The sequence below is a fragment of the Nanorana parkeri genome, unplaced genomic scaffold (genome assembly GCF_000935625.1).
Source record: "Nanorana parkeri isolate BGI_ZX_2015 unplaced genomic scaffold, ASM93562v1 scaffold566, whole genome shotgun sequence".
Taxonomy (NCBI): Eukaryota; Metazoa; Chordata; class Amphibia; order Anura; family Dicroglossidae; genus Nanorana; species Nanorana parkeri.
In genome coordinates this window covers 493,991-514,214 of record NW_017306834.1, presented here as the reverse complement: position 1 = coordinate 514,214, position 20,224 = coordinate 493,991, and the positions used below count along the sequence as shown (strand labels likewise).

The window sequence follows — 20,224 nt, the reverse complement described above, 5'->3', positions numbered from 1 at the left end:
CCCCCACTTCCAGGTGCCATTGTAACCAGATAATCAGTGTTATTAATTTCACCTCTCAGTGGTCATAATGTTATGGCTAATCGGTATATATCTTGTCTTTCAATATTTCTGCTATCTGTTATATTACCTGGTTCATTGTAAACAGTCCCCAAGTCAAGCCTAAAGGATCCAATCAGGATGCTTCCAATTAGCTTATTGTGCATAACCTGCATGTAGGACAAAGCCAAAAAAATGTTAGTACACTGAATGTATCATGGTAGATGTTGTACTAAAAATAGATCACAGAACTGAACAGAAGGGAATAAACAGATCACACTTCAATAGCTTACTGCTCGGCTTCAGGAGCCAAGCAATGACAGCTCAGGGAGTGGAAGTAATGCAATCCGCGTCACTCCCGATCCCATGGAACAGGGAGGAGAAAGGCAAACTGATGTTTGTAGCTCTCCTTCCCAGCTTCCCGCCGGCACCCGGTCCTGGGACCGCAGGAGGTGCAGCGGAACCCAGGAAACACCATGGGAGTGTAACTCTTGGCACAGGGGGAATGAGATAAAATATGAAAATAAAACATGCAGAATAAATAGCATGAGTCGTGTAACATGTGAAATGTTACATCATTATATTAGACATACATACATAGTATAGCTCTATCATTGTCATACTTACCGAGAGCTTTATAATTTTGTCAAACAGCTGCTCTTGGGGCCCCACAAAATCAAATACAAAGTACTGTCAATCAAATACAAATATGTGTTAATTTTTTTGCACGCTCTGATAATTCTGCACCATATGATATAATAGATGAATGATGATACAAAGTAACAAGTGACAACAGTCAGAAAACTACTTATACCATACAGGAAACACTGAGGGGAATCTATCAAAACTGGAGCAGACAAAATCTGGAGCAGTTGCCCATGGAAACCAATCAGCTTCTCCCTTCAGTTTGTTCAGTTAAGATTTGAAAATTAAAGAGAGAAGCTGATTGGTTGCCATGCACTGCTGCTCCAGATTTTGTCTGCTCCTTCACTGTGTCTACCATTCTACTGTCAGGGCCGGATTTACTTCAGGCTGCATACAAGTGATCTTGGTGAAATCACCGAGATCACTTGTACAAAACAAGCGGCGGCTTCCACGCTGTACACGCTGTACAAAGTGGAAAACAACTACCCGCCCAGCGCCCGGAACTGCATGTCCCGGGCATCAGGAGATAGGAATCCCACACCCCTGCTGCCCCTCTACTCCCTGCTGCCCCAAGGCCAGACCTCTGTTGGCCTTGTGGGAAATCCGGCCCCGTCTACTATATCTAATCCCCTGCAAATGTCATTTTGCAGGTACTCATATGTGATAATGAACAGACCACAGTTCTATGATATTTGATTCTGTGCTGAAAATAAATGTAGATGAAGTCTACATCGTGTGGTGTGGGGAATAATGTGCCCTCATATTTGTATGGCTCAGCAACTGATGTCCCCTAAATCCCGCGTCATAGTCAATAAGGATGTTTTAATGTGGATGTAAAGTGGGGTATGCAAAAATTAAAAATAAGCCCCCCGGAGGTGTTTGCCATAATGGACTAATAGGCACAGCGAATTAGCACAGTAGTGCGACTTTTCTTGCACATGATTTCTTCCAGTGCTGCACTGTCCACTCTCTCCATCTCCATCTTCACCCGATCTTCTTCTGGGTTCAGCATCTTTAGCTGCTTGGTTAGCCAGGCCGGCATGATGTAACTCATGAATGCAAATCATCTCAGCATGCCAGGTTTGTGCACCGGGCCGGGAATAGTGATGAGCCGAACACCCCCGTGTTTGGTTCGTATTCGAACATTCGAATGGCCGAAAAGTTTGAATACGAACTCAATGCAAGTGAATGGGGGTCGAACGTTTGAAAATGAATGTCCCCTTTAAGAGGGCTTATACAGGCAGTCCCCGGGTTACGGTCGTCCGACTTATGGACAATCTGTACTTACGAACCGGGTCCACATTTCTCCTAAATGCATCAGCTCAGCGCAAAGAAGAAAAATTGCTGGCAGACAGGTAGGAGTATTTATGGCAGAAGAAAATTACAGTCTCCTGTCAGCAATTTTTTGTATAGAGAGTTTACTTCCACTTTAAGCAGTGGGTGGCCTTGTTCACTGCAGGTATCCTCCCATCTAAGTGTAAGTCCCCATTCACACCTAGGCGTTCTGGCAGATTACAACAGTTTTGGTCCCATATATTTCAATAGGAAACATCTGGAAACGTGTGTTTTAAAGGTTTTTGCGTGTTTTGTCTGACAAAGTTTTCCATTAAAGTCCATGCGACTAAAAAGCACTAAAAAGGGAATCCCTGTGGGGAGTGGTGACTGATGGTCATTCCTCTCTACAGGGAGAAGATCGGGGTATGAGCGATCAGCGTTATTGATCGCTCCTTTCCCGATCTATAGAGCCGACATCAGCTCTAAATAAGGGGAAGAGTGTATTTCACTCCCCCCATAATTCTCCTTTAAATACAATGTAAAATTTTGAGGGTTGGCAAACCAGTCACAGAGTTATTGTCAAGTAGTACAAGTACTGTACAGTAGTATTGTCAGTAGTGGCACTGTTCATTTTTGCCTGGGCATTTAGGCTTCAATTACCCCAGGTTATCAAAGGGTTAAAAGGTTTTTTTGGACTCTAATGAAGAATGGGGTAAATCACTTTGTGGCAGATTGTGGGATAAACTGTGTGGACCACCAAAGTGGATAACGCCTTTAGAACATTAATAACTGGAAAAAGTGAAAGATGTTCATAATATATATATAGAGATATACACTGAGTGGCCAGATTATTATGACCACCCCATCAATACTTTGTTGGGCCACGAGATAACTCCACAAGATGTTGAAAGGTGATGCGAGGAATCTGACACTGCACTGTTGCCCTTCTGTTGTCTTGTACCAGTCTTGCCACTCTCCGTTCTGCCCTAACATTGACTAGTCGCTGACGGCCACAATTCGCATGTTCAAAACCAGATTTTCCGCTGACAGTTCAGTCTTTAAACACTTTAACAACAGCTGCTCTTGAACATTTAATGAATTCTGCTGTTTTGCTGATACTCGCTCTATGGCTCCGAGTGCCAACAATCATCCCACGTTCAAAGGCTGTGAAATCGCGTTGTTTCCCCGTATCTTCAGAAACAAAATCACTTCTACTGTCGTGGTAAACAACCTGCTTCCCTATTTATAATGGTCTGGCCCTCTAGCAACTTCAGCGCCAAATTATAGCTAATTATAGCTAATTTGCCTACAAACGTCAGGTGGTCATAATATTCTGGCCACTCAGTGTATATATATATATATATATAAAGGGGGGGGTTTTAATGTAAAGGAGGGACTCTGCTGTGAAAGGGGGTGTTCCACCGTAATGAGGGACTTCTGATGCAAAGAGGGCTCCTGATTTGAAGGATGACTGTGATGTGAAAGGATGGATTCAGATGTGAAAGGGGCTATGATGTGAAGGGGACTTCTGATTTGAAGGAGGAGGAATGTGATGAGGGGAGCCTCTTTTTTTTATGGATTCCTCCTTAATATCATACCGGACCCATATCTGGAGGGCCCACATGTTGTTTTTTACCTTCACATATTTTACATTTTAGATTGGGATGCCTGAGATTTTGCATACTTTTAAAAGGATGCTGTGACTGGAAAAAGGATGACAAACACTATCTGAAAAAAGTAAGTCAAGCAATGAAGCAACTGGACTATATTTTTCTTGAAGACGTTTCACTGGTCATCCAACCAGTTTTCTCACGTCAGAATTACTTCAAACAGTTCTCTGGGAATAAATGTAGTGAATGTCGCTCCAATACACATAATATGTTAGTCACAACCAGGTGTTGATTACATTTGCATAATTGGAGCTAGGGGGTGTTAACCTGCCCAGAAAGAGGTGTTAAAACAGCATAATAGATGTCTCCCCCTCCCCCCCTTTCAAGCTTGGCTTCTCCATTTTTACATAAATGTCCTCTTTCACACCTCTTTTAAACCAGTCCTCCTCCATGTCTAGGATACGTACTTGACTGTCTTCAAAGGAGTGACCTTTTTCCTTTAGATGTAGGTAAACTGCAGAATCCTGACCTGAGGGTTTGGCTCTTGAGAAACACTGATCTATATAATCACCCATGCCATTGGGAAAGATTGAGGCAGATCCCCATGGCACACAACTTAATCCAAATTGGGTAGATAGCTCTCAGATCTATGGTCGCCACATAGAGAGATCTATGGCCTTGTCACACTTTCTATTCACAATCTAATAATCACCTCATTAAAAAATGGAGCGTTTGTCCCTTCTTTGACTGCTGTTTGTTTCTTTTCATCTCCGATTTCAATGATAACCACTGGGTCAATATTTTCACCAATCAGTTGCCTGGCTTCTGTAATAGTTATGGCAATCTGTTGAGAGAACATATACATTTATACACAATGTGTTGGTGGCACCATGCCATGTGGTCCACCACTGACATACAGCTGATGGATTGTATAAAGTACTAACCTGATATGTCTGGATTTTAGTCTCCCCTTCATGAATCTTAGCTTCTAGCTTGGACCTGTTGAATCAACCGTAAAATGGCAATTAGACATATATTTTCCTATTACAATTACATTTCTAGTGAAAGCCTTTAATTATGTAGCGATAACTCCCCGCAGGGAGCCGCTGTTTGCCCGGTCCACATCTAGTCGGTCTAGGGGTTGTTTTCCAGCTGCACCCACTAGCACTAACCGGCCTCTTCTGGTGCCCATAAATGGATGTCCACTTGAGTAGTATGATTCTAGTTGAACATTTTATTGAACATCTTCTTAGGGAGAGAGGGTATAGGGGTTCTAGGTGTCTAGGGGTAGCCATCATCAGCTCCAGACTCACCGGATCTTGTGAAAGTAGTCATGCAGCTCCACAATCCAGGAAAGAAACACCGACCCCGCTCTAAAGTCCACATAGATCCAGGGCACTTCAAGAGCCTGCACGGGTCCTGGTTCTTTTCCTCTTTCCATCTCTCAGGCCTTCTCCTGGTTGGAGACCTCAGGGAAACCTCTTCCCTCACTTCAGCCTATGCCCACCACCAGGCCTCGGCCCAGCCTTGGGGGGCAGACTGAACAGGACCCAGCCCTAATCAATGGCTGGTCCTCCCGGTGAGAGAGAGAGCACATGGCAGCTCTCCACTAATATATGTACACTATCCAAGCATGTCCCACTGGCTGAGAGAAGCCCAGTGATTGGCTGCTGTACTGTACACACATTACAGTGTCCACCATTGGCTGTCCCACAACATGACAGAGTCTCACTCCACCCAGGGGGGTAAAGGCAATGTTAAACACCTGGGATTAACCATGTAATTGCTACTACAAATCGAGCCAGGCTGTCTATAGCCCTGGCTATCACTGAATGCATAGTAGTCACATCGCAAAAGGTGATGGGCGCTACAATTAAAATTAGAAAATTCTTTGATTATGAGCTGTAGGTGATGACTGAAAGTATAGGCTCATCAGAACAAATGGTTTAGATAAAGTTTCAGAAGGCTCATTGATTTTCAATGTTTGTCCACCTGGAAGAGTCAAGGTTAGTGAAACGTATTCTTGCAGTTTGGGCCTTTTGGGGGTCCAAGTGGAGATATTCTATGTATATCAACTAGGTTGTAAGCCTTGGAGTGACCCAAAACACAATAGGAAAATTATATAACCCTGTTGGTCTAAAACCACTTTGTAATCTCACAGGAAGAGTTCACAATTGTGGCCAGGCAAAATTAAGCGTTAGTTGGCACCAAACTGGAATTTTACTTTATCTAGATCAGAAAGTGTGTGTGCGGGAATTGATCTCTGCAAAAGAGATAATAACTAGGAATGTACCAATAACTATACTAGTATCGGTATTGGTGCCGATACAGAGGGTTTGGGAGAGTACCCGTACTCTCCCAAATGCTCTCATACCTTCCCCACTACCGGAACTTCCGGTCAGAGAGAGATTTCCTCTGACTGGCAGTGCTGCGAGAGAACATGGAGCAGGCTTCCTGATTGGCCAGGAAGCCGGCTAAATGCTGATTAGCTGGGAAGCTGGCATCTGGACCAATCAGCCTCAATCAAGCAAAACAGCATGGAGCCAACTTCCTGATTGCCTGCAAAGCTGGCTCCATGCTAGCGGAAGTACCGGTATGTTAATCTAAATATTGGTACTCGTACTCGATACCGATATGGTGCATCCCTAATAACAGTTTTTTTTTCTAATAGATTTGGGATGGGTAATAGCCTCTGTCAACTTTTTTCTTGGTTTTTGTCCCAAATGGGAATTAGGGATGAGCTCAGCTTCAGACCAATCTCGCCATCCACTGGCCACTGAGGCAGTCTTATAGGACAGTAGAATGGCAGCTGGCAGAGCTTAGCCATGAGGTCAAACAAATTGCGACCTTCAAAACTAGACTATTAATAATGTTGATGACTATACAGAGAGGTTCATTATTATATTATGTAGTTACATAGTTTATATTTATGTGTATATAAATGTATTTTATATTTTCCGTGGTACCTCGGTTCACAAACTTAATTTGTTTCACGATTCTGGTCGTGAACCAAATTGGTCGCGAACCACATTAAACTGTGATCAGACCGATGTCGACTAGAGGAAGCCACGACCATGTACTAGAGCAGGGAAGATGGCTGCGGTTGTGTTCGTCGCCTGATGCGGAGTTCGCGAACAGAAACAAAATTTTGCTGAACTTCCTGTTCGCAAACCAAATTGTTCGCGAACAGAAGCGTTCATGAACTAAGGTACCACTGTATGTGGGTGTGTGTTACATTTCATTCTTAATGTCCATACCTCTGTACATTTTGTAAACTGAAAAACTCATCTTTTACTTATCTACACTCTCAGATGATATAACTTATTGTGGAGGTTGCACAATTTTACTGCCTAAACAGTTAGAAAAAAACTTTACATAGTGTAAGATTAAACCACTTGTCCAGTTTTATGTTGTGGTCACAGATCTTCTTCAGAGTCCTTAGCTTAAACAGTTTATTCCGAATACTGCAGTTCCCATTAATAGATATGTATATTGCAATCATATTCCTTCTTGAGTACCTCTTCTCCAAGGAAAACAAGTTCAGTTTCTGTAGTTGTTCTTCATAACTTAGGCCTGAATTGCATACTCAAGATGAGGCTTAACCCGGGCTTTGTATAGTGGTAGAATTACAGTTTTATCTCTTGAATAATACCTTTATTAATGCATGTTAGTAGTCTGTTGGCTTTGTTAACTGCAGTTTGGCACTGGATGGTATTGCTGAGTCTGTGGTCTACCAGTAGCCCCAGATCTTTCTCCATCCCTGACTTCCTCAGAGAAGCACTTCTAATTAGTATCTTGCATTTATATTTTTGCTTCCAAATGCATGACTTTACATTTTTCAAAGTTGAACCTTATCTGCCATGTATCTGCCCAACCCTCTTCTTGTAGTGCTTACTGTTGTGAAGTTATTGCCTAAATAGCTTGGTATAATCAGCAAACACTGAGATTCAGCTATTTCTTCCGTCTTATATATCATTTATAACAAGATAAACATTGAGGAGTTATTATCAAATGGTCTGTTGTAGATACCTTTTCTTTTGCATAGCAGTAGACAAGGACGTGTTAGAGGCAGAGAGGTCGGTGAGCAGGCTGTCAGTACTGCCACCCAAATCACTTGAAGGGACAAGGCCATGAGTGCTGTCTGTGTCATCTGAAGAACAAAACATGTCGTAAATAAATAAGTGTTTAATGGATCAGTCCATCTAAAAGTAGCATTTTAGTTGTATGTGTATAGCGAATATTTAGAAATATTTACCCAATCCAGCTGGTTATGGTTGGATGAGGGGACATTTGTATTCCTGTAAACCCCTAACATCTCATGACTGAGCCTGCTGAGCAATCATGTACAGGACAAACATCCCTCTGTTCTTTTCCAGGCAGTTGATCGTCCTGGATATGTACACTAAATAATATTTTAAATACTCCTATATCATACTTTATCACAACAAGGAGTGAATCAGCAGCTCAGATAACCATACTCTCCAATCCCAGCATTGACTCAGCTCTTCCTGCTCCCACCTCCCAGCTGTGAATCAGCAACCATCTAATCTCTAATGCAGGCTTTATCACCCCATTTACTCCGGAGGATTTTGAGATTTCTGAGACCCCCTGCAAAAAATTATAATACACTACATTACAGCTCCCTCGTGATACTAATAGGTTAAGTTAATATATACTGTGTGTATATACTGTGTGTATGTATGTATATATATATATATTGGTGTTTAGCTGTGAAATACAATAAAGCAAACACAGAGCTGGAAAATAATTAGGAAACTGGTTAACAGGAAGCTTATCCGCACCACTTAGTGCCAAAAGCAAACAAAATCTTGGGATATATGAAAAGCAAATACAAATACATGTTGCCACTGAATTAATAGCGTAGCAGCTTTTTGGGAGACACATTGTAAAAAAAAATTTGAGACACATTGTAAAAAAAAAAATGTGGACAAAGTTCAAAAGCTGACAACTAAATAAATAAAAAAGTACAACCAGTTGTAGTTACAAGGGGAGATTACAAATCTGGGCATGATTAGTTTGGTAAAAGATGTATTCCCTTATCTTAAAAATGACGACAAAGACACCTTAAGGCCCCATTCACACACGAATCGGCCGGCACCTACAGCTCCTTGCTGCGTGCGGGGCCGTACCAAGCAGCTGCCGGTAAGGACAGGTGCTGCGTGTGATTAGTACGCAGCCCCCGTCCTTCTCTTTGGGGCTACGCGACCGTATGCCCCCCTACGCTCACCTCAATTGCAGGTCCGTAGGGGTGCGGGTGAGCGTATTCATACGCCGCCGGAATGGATCCTGTATGCGTCCCAGCAAGGAAACCCGCACCCCTACGGACCCGCAATTGAGGTGAGCATAGGGGGGCATACGGTCGCGTAGCCCCAAAGAGAAGGACGGGGGCTGCGTACTAATCACACGCAGCACCTGTCCTTCCCGGCAGCTGCTTGGTACGGACCCGCACGCAGCACGGAGCTATACATGCAGGCCGATTTGTGTGTGAATGGGGCCTAAGAATTGTTTAGTAACGGCAATCTACAAACAGATACTTCTAGATAATTGCCGGATTTTTATTCTTTGCATACCTTATTTTTCTTTTTCTCCCGAGATCTTGCGAGAGGTTGCATTTTACAGATGAGATTTCCCAGGAAGGCACTGTTGATGTTCCCAGGATGCATCTGTGAGGCCAGGACTACATCACCAGTGCCTCACTCAACCAGGAAAAGAAAAAAATGTTTGTTTAACTAATGAATGTAAGATGATTTCCTATCAGCATACAGAGCCAGGTGCTGATGTGATTATTAGTGACAGTTGGTAAAAGTCCATTTAACTAACATGTTTTAATGTATGCAAAGCCACTATAAAAGTTAAGCAAATTAACGCCTCCTTCCTAGAGCTCCATATAGGAAAAGGGAAAGTCTGATGTGTAAGAAGAAAAAGGAAGAGTTTATGGAGGCATTTTTTACAGTAAGAGCAGGTACAGGCATAAATGAATACATGAACCCACATTGATAAAAGGAAAAAATTTACATTTATTATTTGTTTGCATTGGATTGCAGAGCATTGCAGCCACAATCAATGGATCATGGGTGCAATGCACAGGCTCCTGCAAACTATTCTTCCCAGCCCCAAGTCCTTAGGGAGGTATGGACGTTCATTTATGAGGATGGAGGAAGCAATCAATGGAATACTAGTGAGGTGACATCACCGCACTTGTATTCCATTGAGATCTACGAGTCCTTCAGTTGCAGTGTGAATACATTTTTGCATACATGTTAAAATGCACATTTTAGTCCTGAAGATGACTTAAAATCCCCCAGAATTCTGTGTTTCCTGAACGCAAAGACCTCGGAGAATAAAATGATGGCAGTTGCAATCTTTAAGAAGACATCAGGGAATATTTACACCTTTCACTCTGATCTCCATCATGACGGTCCCAAGCACCAAGGAGGGACACTTAAGCCCAGGATACATGGCGAAGGGGACTCAGGCAGGGAGCAACATCTTCCGCAGCACGTAGAAGTGATGGGGTGACTGTGAAGTCTACTACAAACCTGACAATCAGGAAAAAAATCCAAACAAACTCCTAATTTCTATACCAGCCGGGAGCTTGTGTGTGTGCTGGTGCTGCCACCGATGTACGACATATATACGACAGCACACGGATTTAGCCATCTTTCTGCATGATGTAGTATCATAAGGCAGAATCAATAATGGAGTATAAAAAAGGAATGGACATTCAATATATAACTAATGAGATATATTTACTAATGCTGATTGTGATCTAGGCCAGGAGTAGGCAAACTACAAATCCCAGGAGGCATTGCAAGACTTTGACAGCCATGGGCATGATGGGATTTGTATTTTCACAATAGCTGGAGGGCCGGGGTTTGCCTTCCCTTGATCTAGGCCATTGATCTGACTACCAAAATTGGCCAAAGCTACCCACAGGGTTTTGTTTTGCCTTCCTCTGAATTAAGTGTTTTGAAAGACTGAGTTTGGTGGATATCACACCACCAGGGAGGCAATGCCAGAACGTAAAATAAAATAACAAAACATTATAACATATTTAAATATATTTATTCGGGACTAACAGAACTGCCCCATACAAATATAAGATATGACATGCAAACCATTTAAAGATATGCAAGATTGCATTAGGAATAGATTAATAAACATTATAGATGAAAAGTGTTGTAAAAGACTGAGTTTGGTGGACATCACAGGACCAGGGAGGCAATACCAGAAAGTAATATTAAAAAATAAATAAATTCTAACAGGCTGTAACTTTTGTATTTAAATGGGGCTAACAATTGCCCCATACAAATATAAAACATGGCATCCAATCCCTTTAAAGGTATGTAAGATTACATTAACAATGTATGATTATTATGGATGAAAAGTGTAGTAAAAGTTTGAGTTTGGTGGACATCAGACCACCAGGGAAGGAGTACCAGAAGGTAAAAAAAAAAAATTGTAACAGGTCATAACTTTTTTATTTAAATGGGACTAACAACTGCCTCATACAAATATGATATGTAGGATGGCATTAGCAATAGATTAATAGGTATTGTGGATGAAAACTGTTGTGAAAAATTGAGTTTGGTTGACATTACACAACCAGGGAGAGCATACCAGAAAGTAAAATAAAAAATAAATAAATGGTAACAGACCATAACTTTTATATTTAATGAGGCTACCAGACCTGTCCTATACAAATATAAAATATTAGACATGTGCGTTCGGATGCGGACAAACCTGCAAATGAACGAAAATCAGTTGATTCGGCGTTTCATCCGAATCTGAAATAACAAATGTATTATATGCCCGAATATACGAAAACTATATTCGGGCATACATACATTTGTTTTCAGAATGCGCGGCGGCCATATTAGCCTTCATCTTGGAGGCAGAGCGGTGACGTCACATATTGGCCGGCGGCGCGTTGTGCGTGCCGCCCCATTGGAATATATCTTGGTATACACCAAGATGGCGGCACTCGAACAAGCAGGCCCAGCCATCTAGACGTATACCAAGATACGCTCCAAGATGGTGGAGCACATTAGCAGAACGTGCTGGTGGCTGATATGGCTGCTGCTTGATTTGCAGTTTCAGTGTACGAGCCTCCGAATCAGAAACAACATAAAAATGTATTTCCTTTGACGAAACGAATGAAAATGTTTTTCGTTTTGATTTGTTTTGTCCGAAAACCAAATTTTTTGCCGTGCACATGTCTATAAAATATGACACGCAAACCCTTTAAAGGTATGCAGGATTGCATTTGTAGTAGATTAATAGGTGTTATGAATTAAAAGAAAACTATGGGGTAAGTGTTTTTCCTCATAGTTCTCCTAAGGGTCACAGGAGGATATATACTAACCTCCTCCCATGACCCAAAGCTCAGTATATCGCGAGCTACAGCTCACTGTATACTGAGACCGCCGCAGCTGGGACGGATCCCGACATTACTGTCGAGATCTACCCAGGTGTGTGAATGACAGTGGGCTCTGCCTATCTAGAGGCAGAGCCAGCTGTACCCGCCCCTCCCTCGTCCATTCCTCCAGTCGGCGCTGGAGAATCGGAGCGGGGAGGGGGGAATCCCTGCAGGAAACCGTAAGTGACAGTCACTGCTCTCTGCAGGGAGATGATCGAGAAGTGAGCGAGCGACGGTATGTGTTCACGCACTTCCCGATCTGTTGAGCCGACCTGTGACAGTTTAATTGTCACACATGGGCTCGAACTATGAGGATGAGTGAAAATCACTAACCTCATAGTTCTCCTTTAAATTACAATTCCTTTATTTTTCTATCTCTGTATACTCCGTTGACTTAGGATATATTACAGTATGGAAGTGTTTGCACTCTGTGTTGTTTGCTAACAAATAAAGTCCAAGGTGGACGATACACAAGTCGAGCTTAAGCTTACTTGCTTTGCTTTGTGCGAGAGTTTAATTCCATGCTTTGATGGAGAGATTTCTTTGATTAGCAGAGAAGGAAATACAACATTCCCATAATCTCGATCCAGCTCTATTTTGAGTTGTTCTTTGTTGATTTAATAGGCCTTACCTAGTGCACCCTTGTTTGCAAATGTCAATCCCTTGTCAGCTTTCTTCTTTTTCTTCAGGTGCAGACCAGAGAACAGACCCTTTCTGGAGAAGAAGCGGAAACATGAGGTCATTGTAGATATTTTGAGGGAAAAGACCTTTGTTTACAATCAATACAAATATAGAAATTATTTATAAGAGCCAATAAATTAACCACCTCAGGACCAGAGCAATTTTTTTCATTTTTCACACTCATATTAAAATCAGAATGTTTGGATAGAAAATTAATTTAAAACCCCCAAACAATTACATATTTTCTGAAAGCATAGGCCCGGTAGAATAAAAACATGATAGCTAAATTTTTTATGTCACATGATATTCACGGAAATGTTTATCAAACTGATATTTTTAGAAATAAATACACTAAGATGAATGTTAGTGCACACAAACACAATATAATACCAATTTTTTTCCAAGAATATAAAAGATGGGGTCACATCAAATAAATAGATACCAAACATGTCAAGCGCTAAAATTGCGTGCGCCCATGTGATGGTTTAAACACTACTTCTACTCAAAATTGTCCATAAGCAATTAAAAGACTTTACTGCTCATATGTGTCAGAATGTTTACTGTGATAAAATAAACAGTTCTCTATTTATGAAAATAGGCCGGGATCTGGAATTAAGGAGATTCCCAACTTAATTTCACAAATCAACAAAAATAACTCGAGTTCATTTATTTGCGCTAACCTGAAGACAAAACACAATAGCGTGCAAAAATATATATATTTATTAACTAGAAATCAGTGCAAAATAATCAAAATATAATTGGTGATACACAAGAAATCAATTGGATCAAAGTTTCAATAATATTGATACAACACAGATAATGAGAAAAATAAAACCACTGGATATTATTTCAAATATAAATGAGTCCAACTTGGATACAGGGTGCCCTCCAGGTTTTTACACATTTGCCTTCCCACCCCCTTCAATATCTATCTGCCATCCATCCAGGACTTCTCTTGTGCTGTAACTTGACTCTAGAAGAGGGGTGTCAAACTCGGTTTCATCACGGACCACATCAGTATTATGGTTGCCCTCAAAGGGCCGGTTGGATTTGTATGACTTGTATGACTATATAAATGTATCTACTCTTCATCATGTTAAATAATTGCCTCTGCATTCGATTATTACCGGTTTTAGTAATAACTTAATAACTATCTCTAAGAGTAGAAGTATAAGAAAAATAATAGCAATTAGTGTGATAGTGCGGACTCTCAGGTGGCTGTGCAGGTTTAATGGTGGGCTAAGCAGGATCTATAGTTGCCTGTGCGGACTCTAAGGTGGGCTATTTGGGGTCTATGGTGGGCTGTGCAGGTTCTATGGTGGGCTGTTTGGACTCTCAGGAGGGCTATGCAAGGTCTATGGTGGGCTGTGCAGACTCTCAGGTCGCTGTGTGGGGTCTATGCTGGGTTGTGCGTACTCTCAGGCGGCTATGGATGTTCTATGGGGGGCTGTGCAGAATCTCAGGTTGCTTTGTAGGTTCTGTGGTGGTCTGGTGGACTTTCAGGTAGCTGTGTGGGGTCTTAGGAGGGCTGGGCAGTCTCACCAGTGGTCCCAGTTGGTCTCGGAGGGTGCAGGCAGCATGGTTCCACAAGAAGGAGGAGGAGATTTTCATCCAACGCTGTGAGCAGGCACCGCAACTCACAGAAAGGCTGCTGGGACTTTGCTGGGGACCTCGGCAGCCCTCCTGTGAATGGCGGTGCCTTGGGTTTGACATACATGCTCTAGAATGTTCTCCCTCACTCAGACCATCCGCCATACCTCATAACTGTCCCTCATTTGGAACCAAACCCCTCTGTCCCTCTTTCCTCCTCAGTTGTCCCTCTTTTTGGTCTGATGTACAGACAACTATGACAATTTTCTATTGACCACCAAAAGTATTATCCTGAATTAAAACCTTTATCTTATCTCTTAATTATCTTGTTTGCTTTTTAAAAAAAACAGAAAAAAGGAATAATAATGGCGGGAAATAAAATCAGTTCTGGGTTTAGCCAATCATTTTTGACATATGCTTAATGGGCCACATAACTGGGGCATAGCAATGGGGTATCCATTGCCTAAATACATTGTGCTGGAAGGTTTGCTCTTTCACATCTCAGAAAGTTGGAAGGTATGCACCCACTACTTTTCCCCAGGTGCACCCAAACAGATGTGGGTGTTACTTCTTCTGTACAAATTACAAAGTGCTTAGATCTTGCCCAACTGTCAGACAAGCTAAGTAGACTTGAACATACGTCCATGATAACTGACCTGTATATTGGATACACAAGACTTCTCCATCTGATCCATTTGGATAGCATTTAGGGCTTGTTCACACCATGTCAAACAAGCTGGATTTTTCTGTAGGCGTATGTATGAATGTATGATGGGATAGTTTAGTTGAGAAGAATGTCACTAGCAGAGCCGGATTTACTCTCCCTGCCGCCCCAAGGCCAGGTTCCACAGTACGCCCCCCCCCCTCAATTGAGAATGGCAACCAGATGGAAGGTTAGCGGGGTTAGTTTCAATTTTTTTTTTTTAAACTTTATCACTTTTTATTTTTTTATTAATTTTTTTCTTATTTTTTTAATTTTTATTTATTTCATTATTTTGTATCAATTTAATTTTTTAGATTTAAATTTTTCTTATTTACTTTTTTAAAAATTTTTAATTCTGTTATTGTTTATTTTTATAACTATTTTCTTATTTTTTAAAATTTGTTTCTAATTTTTCTTATTTACTTTTTTAAAAATTTTTAATTCTGTTATTGTTTATTTTTATAACTATTTTCTTATTTTTTAATAATTTGTTTCTTATTATTTTTTACTTTTTAATCACCTTTTTATTTTTTTATTTAATTATTTCATTTTTTACTTTTTAATTTATTTCATTTTTTTTAAATCAATTTCATTTTTTCCCCCCACCTAACTTTATTGCTATCACGCAGGAGATAACAATCCCCTGTGTGATAGCAATTGGAGATGACAGGTTCTCTTTATTGACCCTGTCACCTCCAATACAGGAGTTCTAGCACAGCGCTGTGCTGGAACTCCTGTGACAGGTGAGAGAGGAAGAGCACAGCTCTCCCCTCTCACTGTGTACACGGAGCGGCAGGGGTAGTTTAACCCTGCCGCTCTGCTCCCTGCAGTGAGGAGAGACTCGGTGGCGGAGCCCGGAGGACGGAACCAGCGAGGAGAAAGGTAAGTGCAGGGGGGAGGGGAGGACGGACCTGTCGGCGGCAGACTTTTTACATGTCATCTCGGCGACATCGCCGAGATGACATGTAAACGAACAATCGGCTACCTCACTCTACATTTAGTCCTGCTTGTGCAAAGAAGGACTAAATGTAGAGAGGGCAACTTACCGCCCGGCGCCCGTAACTTCCCCACAAGAACACTGCTGCCGCCCCTCTGCGCCCTGCCGCCCCGAGGACGAGCCTCTGTGGCCTTGTGGGAAATACGGGCCTGATCACTAGCACACCGAAAAGGATCACCAAAAGTTCATTTTGTTGAACAATTGTCAAATGGACACTATGTATGCATGATCAGGACTCATAGAAGACAATTGTTTTCTATTCACACCATATATACGCTTACAGGTAAATGCAGTTTAATGGACATGGTGTGAACAAGCTGGAAGTTCCAGTTGTACAATGTATTACATTGCCTTTGTTCAAAATATAATCATAATACAATAATAATAAGTTGTAGACACATATGATTATCAAGTAACTGATACAAATCTAATTAAAAAAATTAAAAAATCTAAAACAATTGGTCATAACTAGGTCTCTGCAAGACTTTACCCTGTATAAAGCTGCCCTCCTAAAATATAACTCCTCCCTCCGTGCTGCCAAACAAACTTATTTTGTCACTCTCATTAACACACTCTCATCCCGACCTCGTCAACTCTTTTCTAACTTTAACTCTCTACTATGTCCCCCTCCACCAATGCCCACTAACTAACTCACTCACTGCCCAGGACATTGCCATTCATTTAAAAAACAAAATAGATACAATTCGGGATCAGATCGCCACTGTGCAATCAACCTTCCCTATTCATGTACCAGACCCACCATCACACTTGTTACTTTCCTCTTTTGTCCCTGTCACCACAGAGGAGGTTACAAAGCTTCTCTCTGACACCCACCACACCACTTGCCCCCTAGGCCCTGTTGCCTCACCACTACTCCGGTTACCCTCTTGCTCTATCCTACACGCTCTTACTCACATTTTCAGTCTTTCACTCTCTACAGGCATCTTTCCTTCCCCTCTAAAACATGCGCTGGTCACCCCAATACCCAAAAAACCCTCACTGGACCCTACCAACCTCAACAATCTCAGACCAATCTCCTTACTCCCATTCACCTCCAAACTACTAGAACGCCTTATCTACGGCCGTCTGAATCGCCACCTCGCTAATAACAACCTTTTGGACATCTTACAGTCCGGCTTTCGCCCCCTACAATCCACTGAAGCCGCCCTCCTAAAACTCGCTAATGATTTACTGTGATTGTAATGCCTTCCTTATATTGTAAAGCTCTCCGCAAACTGTTGGCGCTATATAAATCCTGTATAATAATAATAGTGATTATGTCTAGCCAAATAAAATATGTCTGTAGAATTCCCGGGCTCTAATTTTTGGAGTGCTGCCTGTAGCGAAGACTTTTTTTTTTTTTAATACCATCATTCAAAGTTACTGTATACTCATGGAAGTTCACCGCTTTAAATATTGATGACCGAAATGAAGCACAAATAATTATTTCGGTTGACAATATGGCTGAATTACTCCCCCTGCACACAAGGGATGCTGGGAAATGTTCCGATCTATTACATTACGCCTGCTCCACAGAGAATACAGTGAATACATTTGGATGCATCCATCAAAAACATTTGGCACTTTATTAGAAAGAAAACATGCTTAATTGATCCTCATCTGCATCAATTAAGATAATGTAAAGTTCCTGGAAGTCAATAAATGTATGTTTCCATCTGCCTTTATATTGCTGTAATAATCAGGATTAAGTATTGCAAATTTTAATCAATTATATCCATATATTTTTTAATGTTTATGAGTTTAAAGCCCCTTTTTTTTTTTTTTTTTTAAATAAGCCTAGCCTGGTTAGACCCCTAAGAGCCCTGGTGAGACACCACAGAGCCCTGGTGAAACTCCACAGAGCCCTGGTGAGACCCCACAAAGCCCTGGTTAAACCTCAGTTTCACAGGGCTCTCATTGGTCTCACCAGGGCTCTGAGTGGGTCTCACCAGGGTAGCAGGCCTCTATGGGGTCTCACCAGGGCTCTGTGGGGGTCTAATCAGCCATGTTAGACCCCACAGAGTGCTGGTGAGACCCCACAAAGCCCTGGTTAAACCAAGGCTCTCACCTGCTCTCCACAAGGCTCTTCTCAGGGCTCTCCACAGGGCTCTCCTCAGGGTTCTCCACAGGGCTCTCTTCAGGGCTCTCCACAGGGCTTTCCACAAGGCTCTCCTCAGGGTTCTCTACAGGGCTCTCCACAGGGCTTTCCACAGGGCTCTCCTCAGGGCTCTCCTCAGGGCTCTCCAGGCTGCCACTTACCAGTACTGTGCTGGCCGTGTTTCGGGGGCGGTAGCTGGCAGGACCGTGCAGGACCAGCCGATGCCGACGACGTATCCATCTGCTGCTGAAGATAAACTCTGCCCTCCCAGCCAAAGATCCTTGTGCGGTGTATGGGAGGGGTGAGGTCTCTTCTCATTGGCTGGTGGGCGGAGCTCCAGAAGACCGAGTGGATGGACCGCTCCGACGATCGAGGAAACGGATGAGCTCTCAGCCCTGTCACTGTCAAACTGAGAGTCTCAGTTTGACAGCGACAGCGCTGAGAGCTCACAACGTTACCTGGCTGCGAGTGAGGTGATGTACTGTTCCGACAGGGCAAACTAGGCAGCAGCAAAGCCCTCAGGAGCGCTAGGCCTAAGGCAACTGCCTAATTTGCCTAATTAAAGAGCCGCCTCTGCAGGTGATAAGGAGCTCAAAAGACACTTACAGAGAAAAACAATTTAGAAAAATTGTTAGGACAGCTGCAATATTCCAAATTAAGGTTCTACCAAAAACACGAGAAATACTAAAGAACCAATATTATGAAACTTCACTGTGAAAGTGAAAAAAAACCTATGATTGACAAAGGGATGCAATGTAATCTCTATGTGAGCTGGCTGAATGGACTGCAATAGGTAGAAGCATAGAACATGTAAGCACAGTAATTGTGAAAGATCTCTTATGTAGGATCCTGTCTTTAGTGCTGTATTCTGAAGCATACACACAGGGTGATGTATATATACCCTGAGCTGAGGTGGATCAAAAAGTCTAAGTGTTGGAGTCCTGATCACAAGAAGACAAACAAACAAATAGAACTATTTGGTGATGCTGCAAACAGACCTAAATGCAGAGACCAAAGGCACAGGCATCTGTCTACCTAAAAAAAAAAAAAAAAATGAATATGTGCCCTAAGTGGGGTGTTCCTTGATCATTGACCCATCTGTGTGTTGTGAATTGACTTGAATAGCAGAGATCAAAATAGAGAGGCTAATCACAGTGTAGAAGTAAGTCACTACAGAAAACTTGTAGGTGCAGCCTCTAGCATACCACCTCTTGTTTCCAAGTCAAGTGGTAAACACTTAAATATGTCATATTTACATAACTAAAACAAACATCTAAACCCAAAAACAAAAATGTTTATCAGTCCTTAAATGGTCATGGTTGCATAATTTTACTTTGTCCATGGTTACTTCCTTTATAACCTGGTGATCCTGCCAGTAACAAGCTCACTCACCATGCAGAATGGAGGAGCAGCATTGTCGGAGGAGCCACACACCACTGTGCTAAATTCAAAAAGGGAAACAGGCCTGTAGAGAAAGGAACCCCGCAATTCTGGTATGTGGGGGGTTGGGAGGGGGTCTGTGACCTGACCACATTTCATGTGACACCCCATATATGAAATGTGGTCACAAATGTGGACTTGGCCTTTAAGTGGGAAGAAGATGTAAATAGTGTGGCGGAATGAAGACGGACTGCATTCCATATCTAGGTCCTTACCTGGATGGGATTTTGATTGCTTCAGAATTGGCCTGCTCTCTATGCAAATCAGTGGGAATGCAAAAGCACCTGAAGCAGGTCAGAAACAGGTCAACAGCAAGTCAGATGCAACTGTCCATTAATTCTGAATCATCTCAGAAGCATCTCAAACTGATGCATCTTACAAGCCCCCTATGTGATAGCATATTAGTAGTGATAGATTCTCTTTCAGGTGACACTAGAGGTCTATTAGACCCCTAGTGTCACCTTTCTACTTTAAAGAAGCTATTCAAGCGCAGATCACTTCTCTAGCCAGTGAATGACAGCTAAGGGACCGGAAGTGATACAATCAGCGTCACTTCTGGCTCCATTCATCAGGGAGGAGATCGGGGAGCAGATGTTCACCGGTCTCTCTCCCCTCTACCTGCCGACACCAGTGATGTCGGTACCGGGCCCGCATTAGGGGCAGTGGAGCCCGGGAAGCAAGAAAGGTGTGTTGGGCAGGGATGGGGGGG

General features: G+C 42.3%; 1 protein-coding gene across 1 annotated transcript in view; it reads right to left on the bottom strand.

The window, feature by feature from the left end:
• FER1L6 (fer-1 like family member 6) overlaps window positions 1-20,224 on the bottom strand; it is a 136,036-nt gene that overhangs the window by 92,337 nt on the left and 23,475 nt on the right. The window contains exons 2-7 of the mRNA XM_018562214.1: window positions 12,638-12,720; window positions 7,596-7,716; window positions 4,511-4,565; window positions 4,279-4,410; window positions 664-726; window positions 128-206 (exon numbers count right to left, since the gene is read on the bottom strand). Of these exons, the coding sequence (XP_018417716.1) occupies window positions 128-206; window positions 664-726; window positions 4,279-4,410; window positions 4,511-4,565; window positions 7,596-7,716; window positions 12,638-12,720 (533 nt within the window). The remainder of the gene's footprint in view (window positions 1-127; window positions 207-663; window positions 727-4,278; window positions 4,411-4,510; window positions 4,566-7,595; window positions 7,717-12,637; window positions 12,721-20,224) is intronic.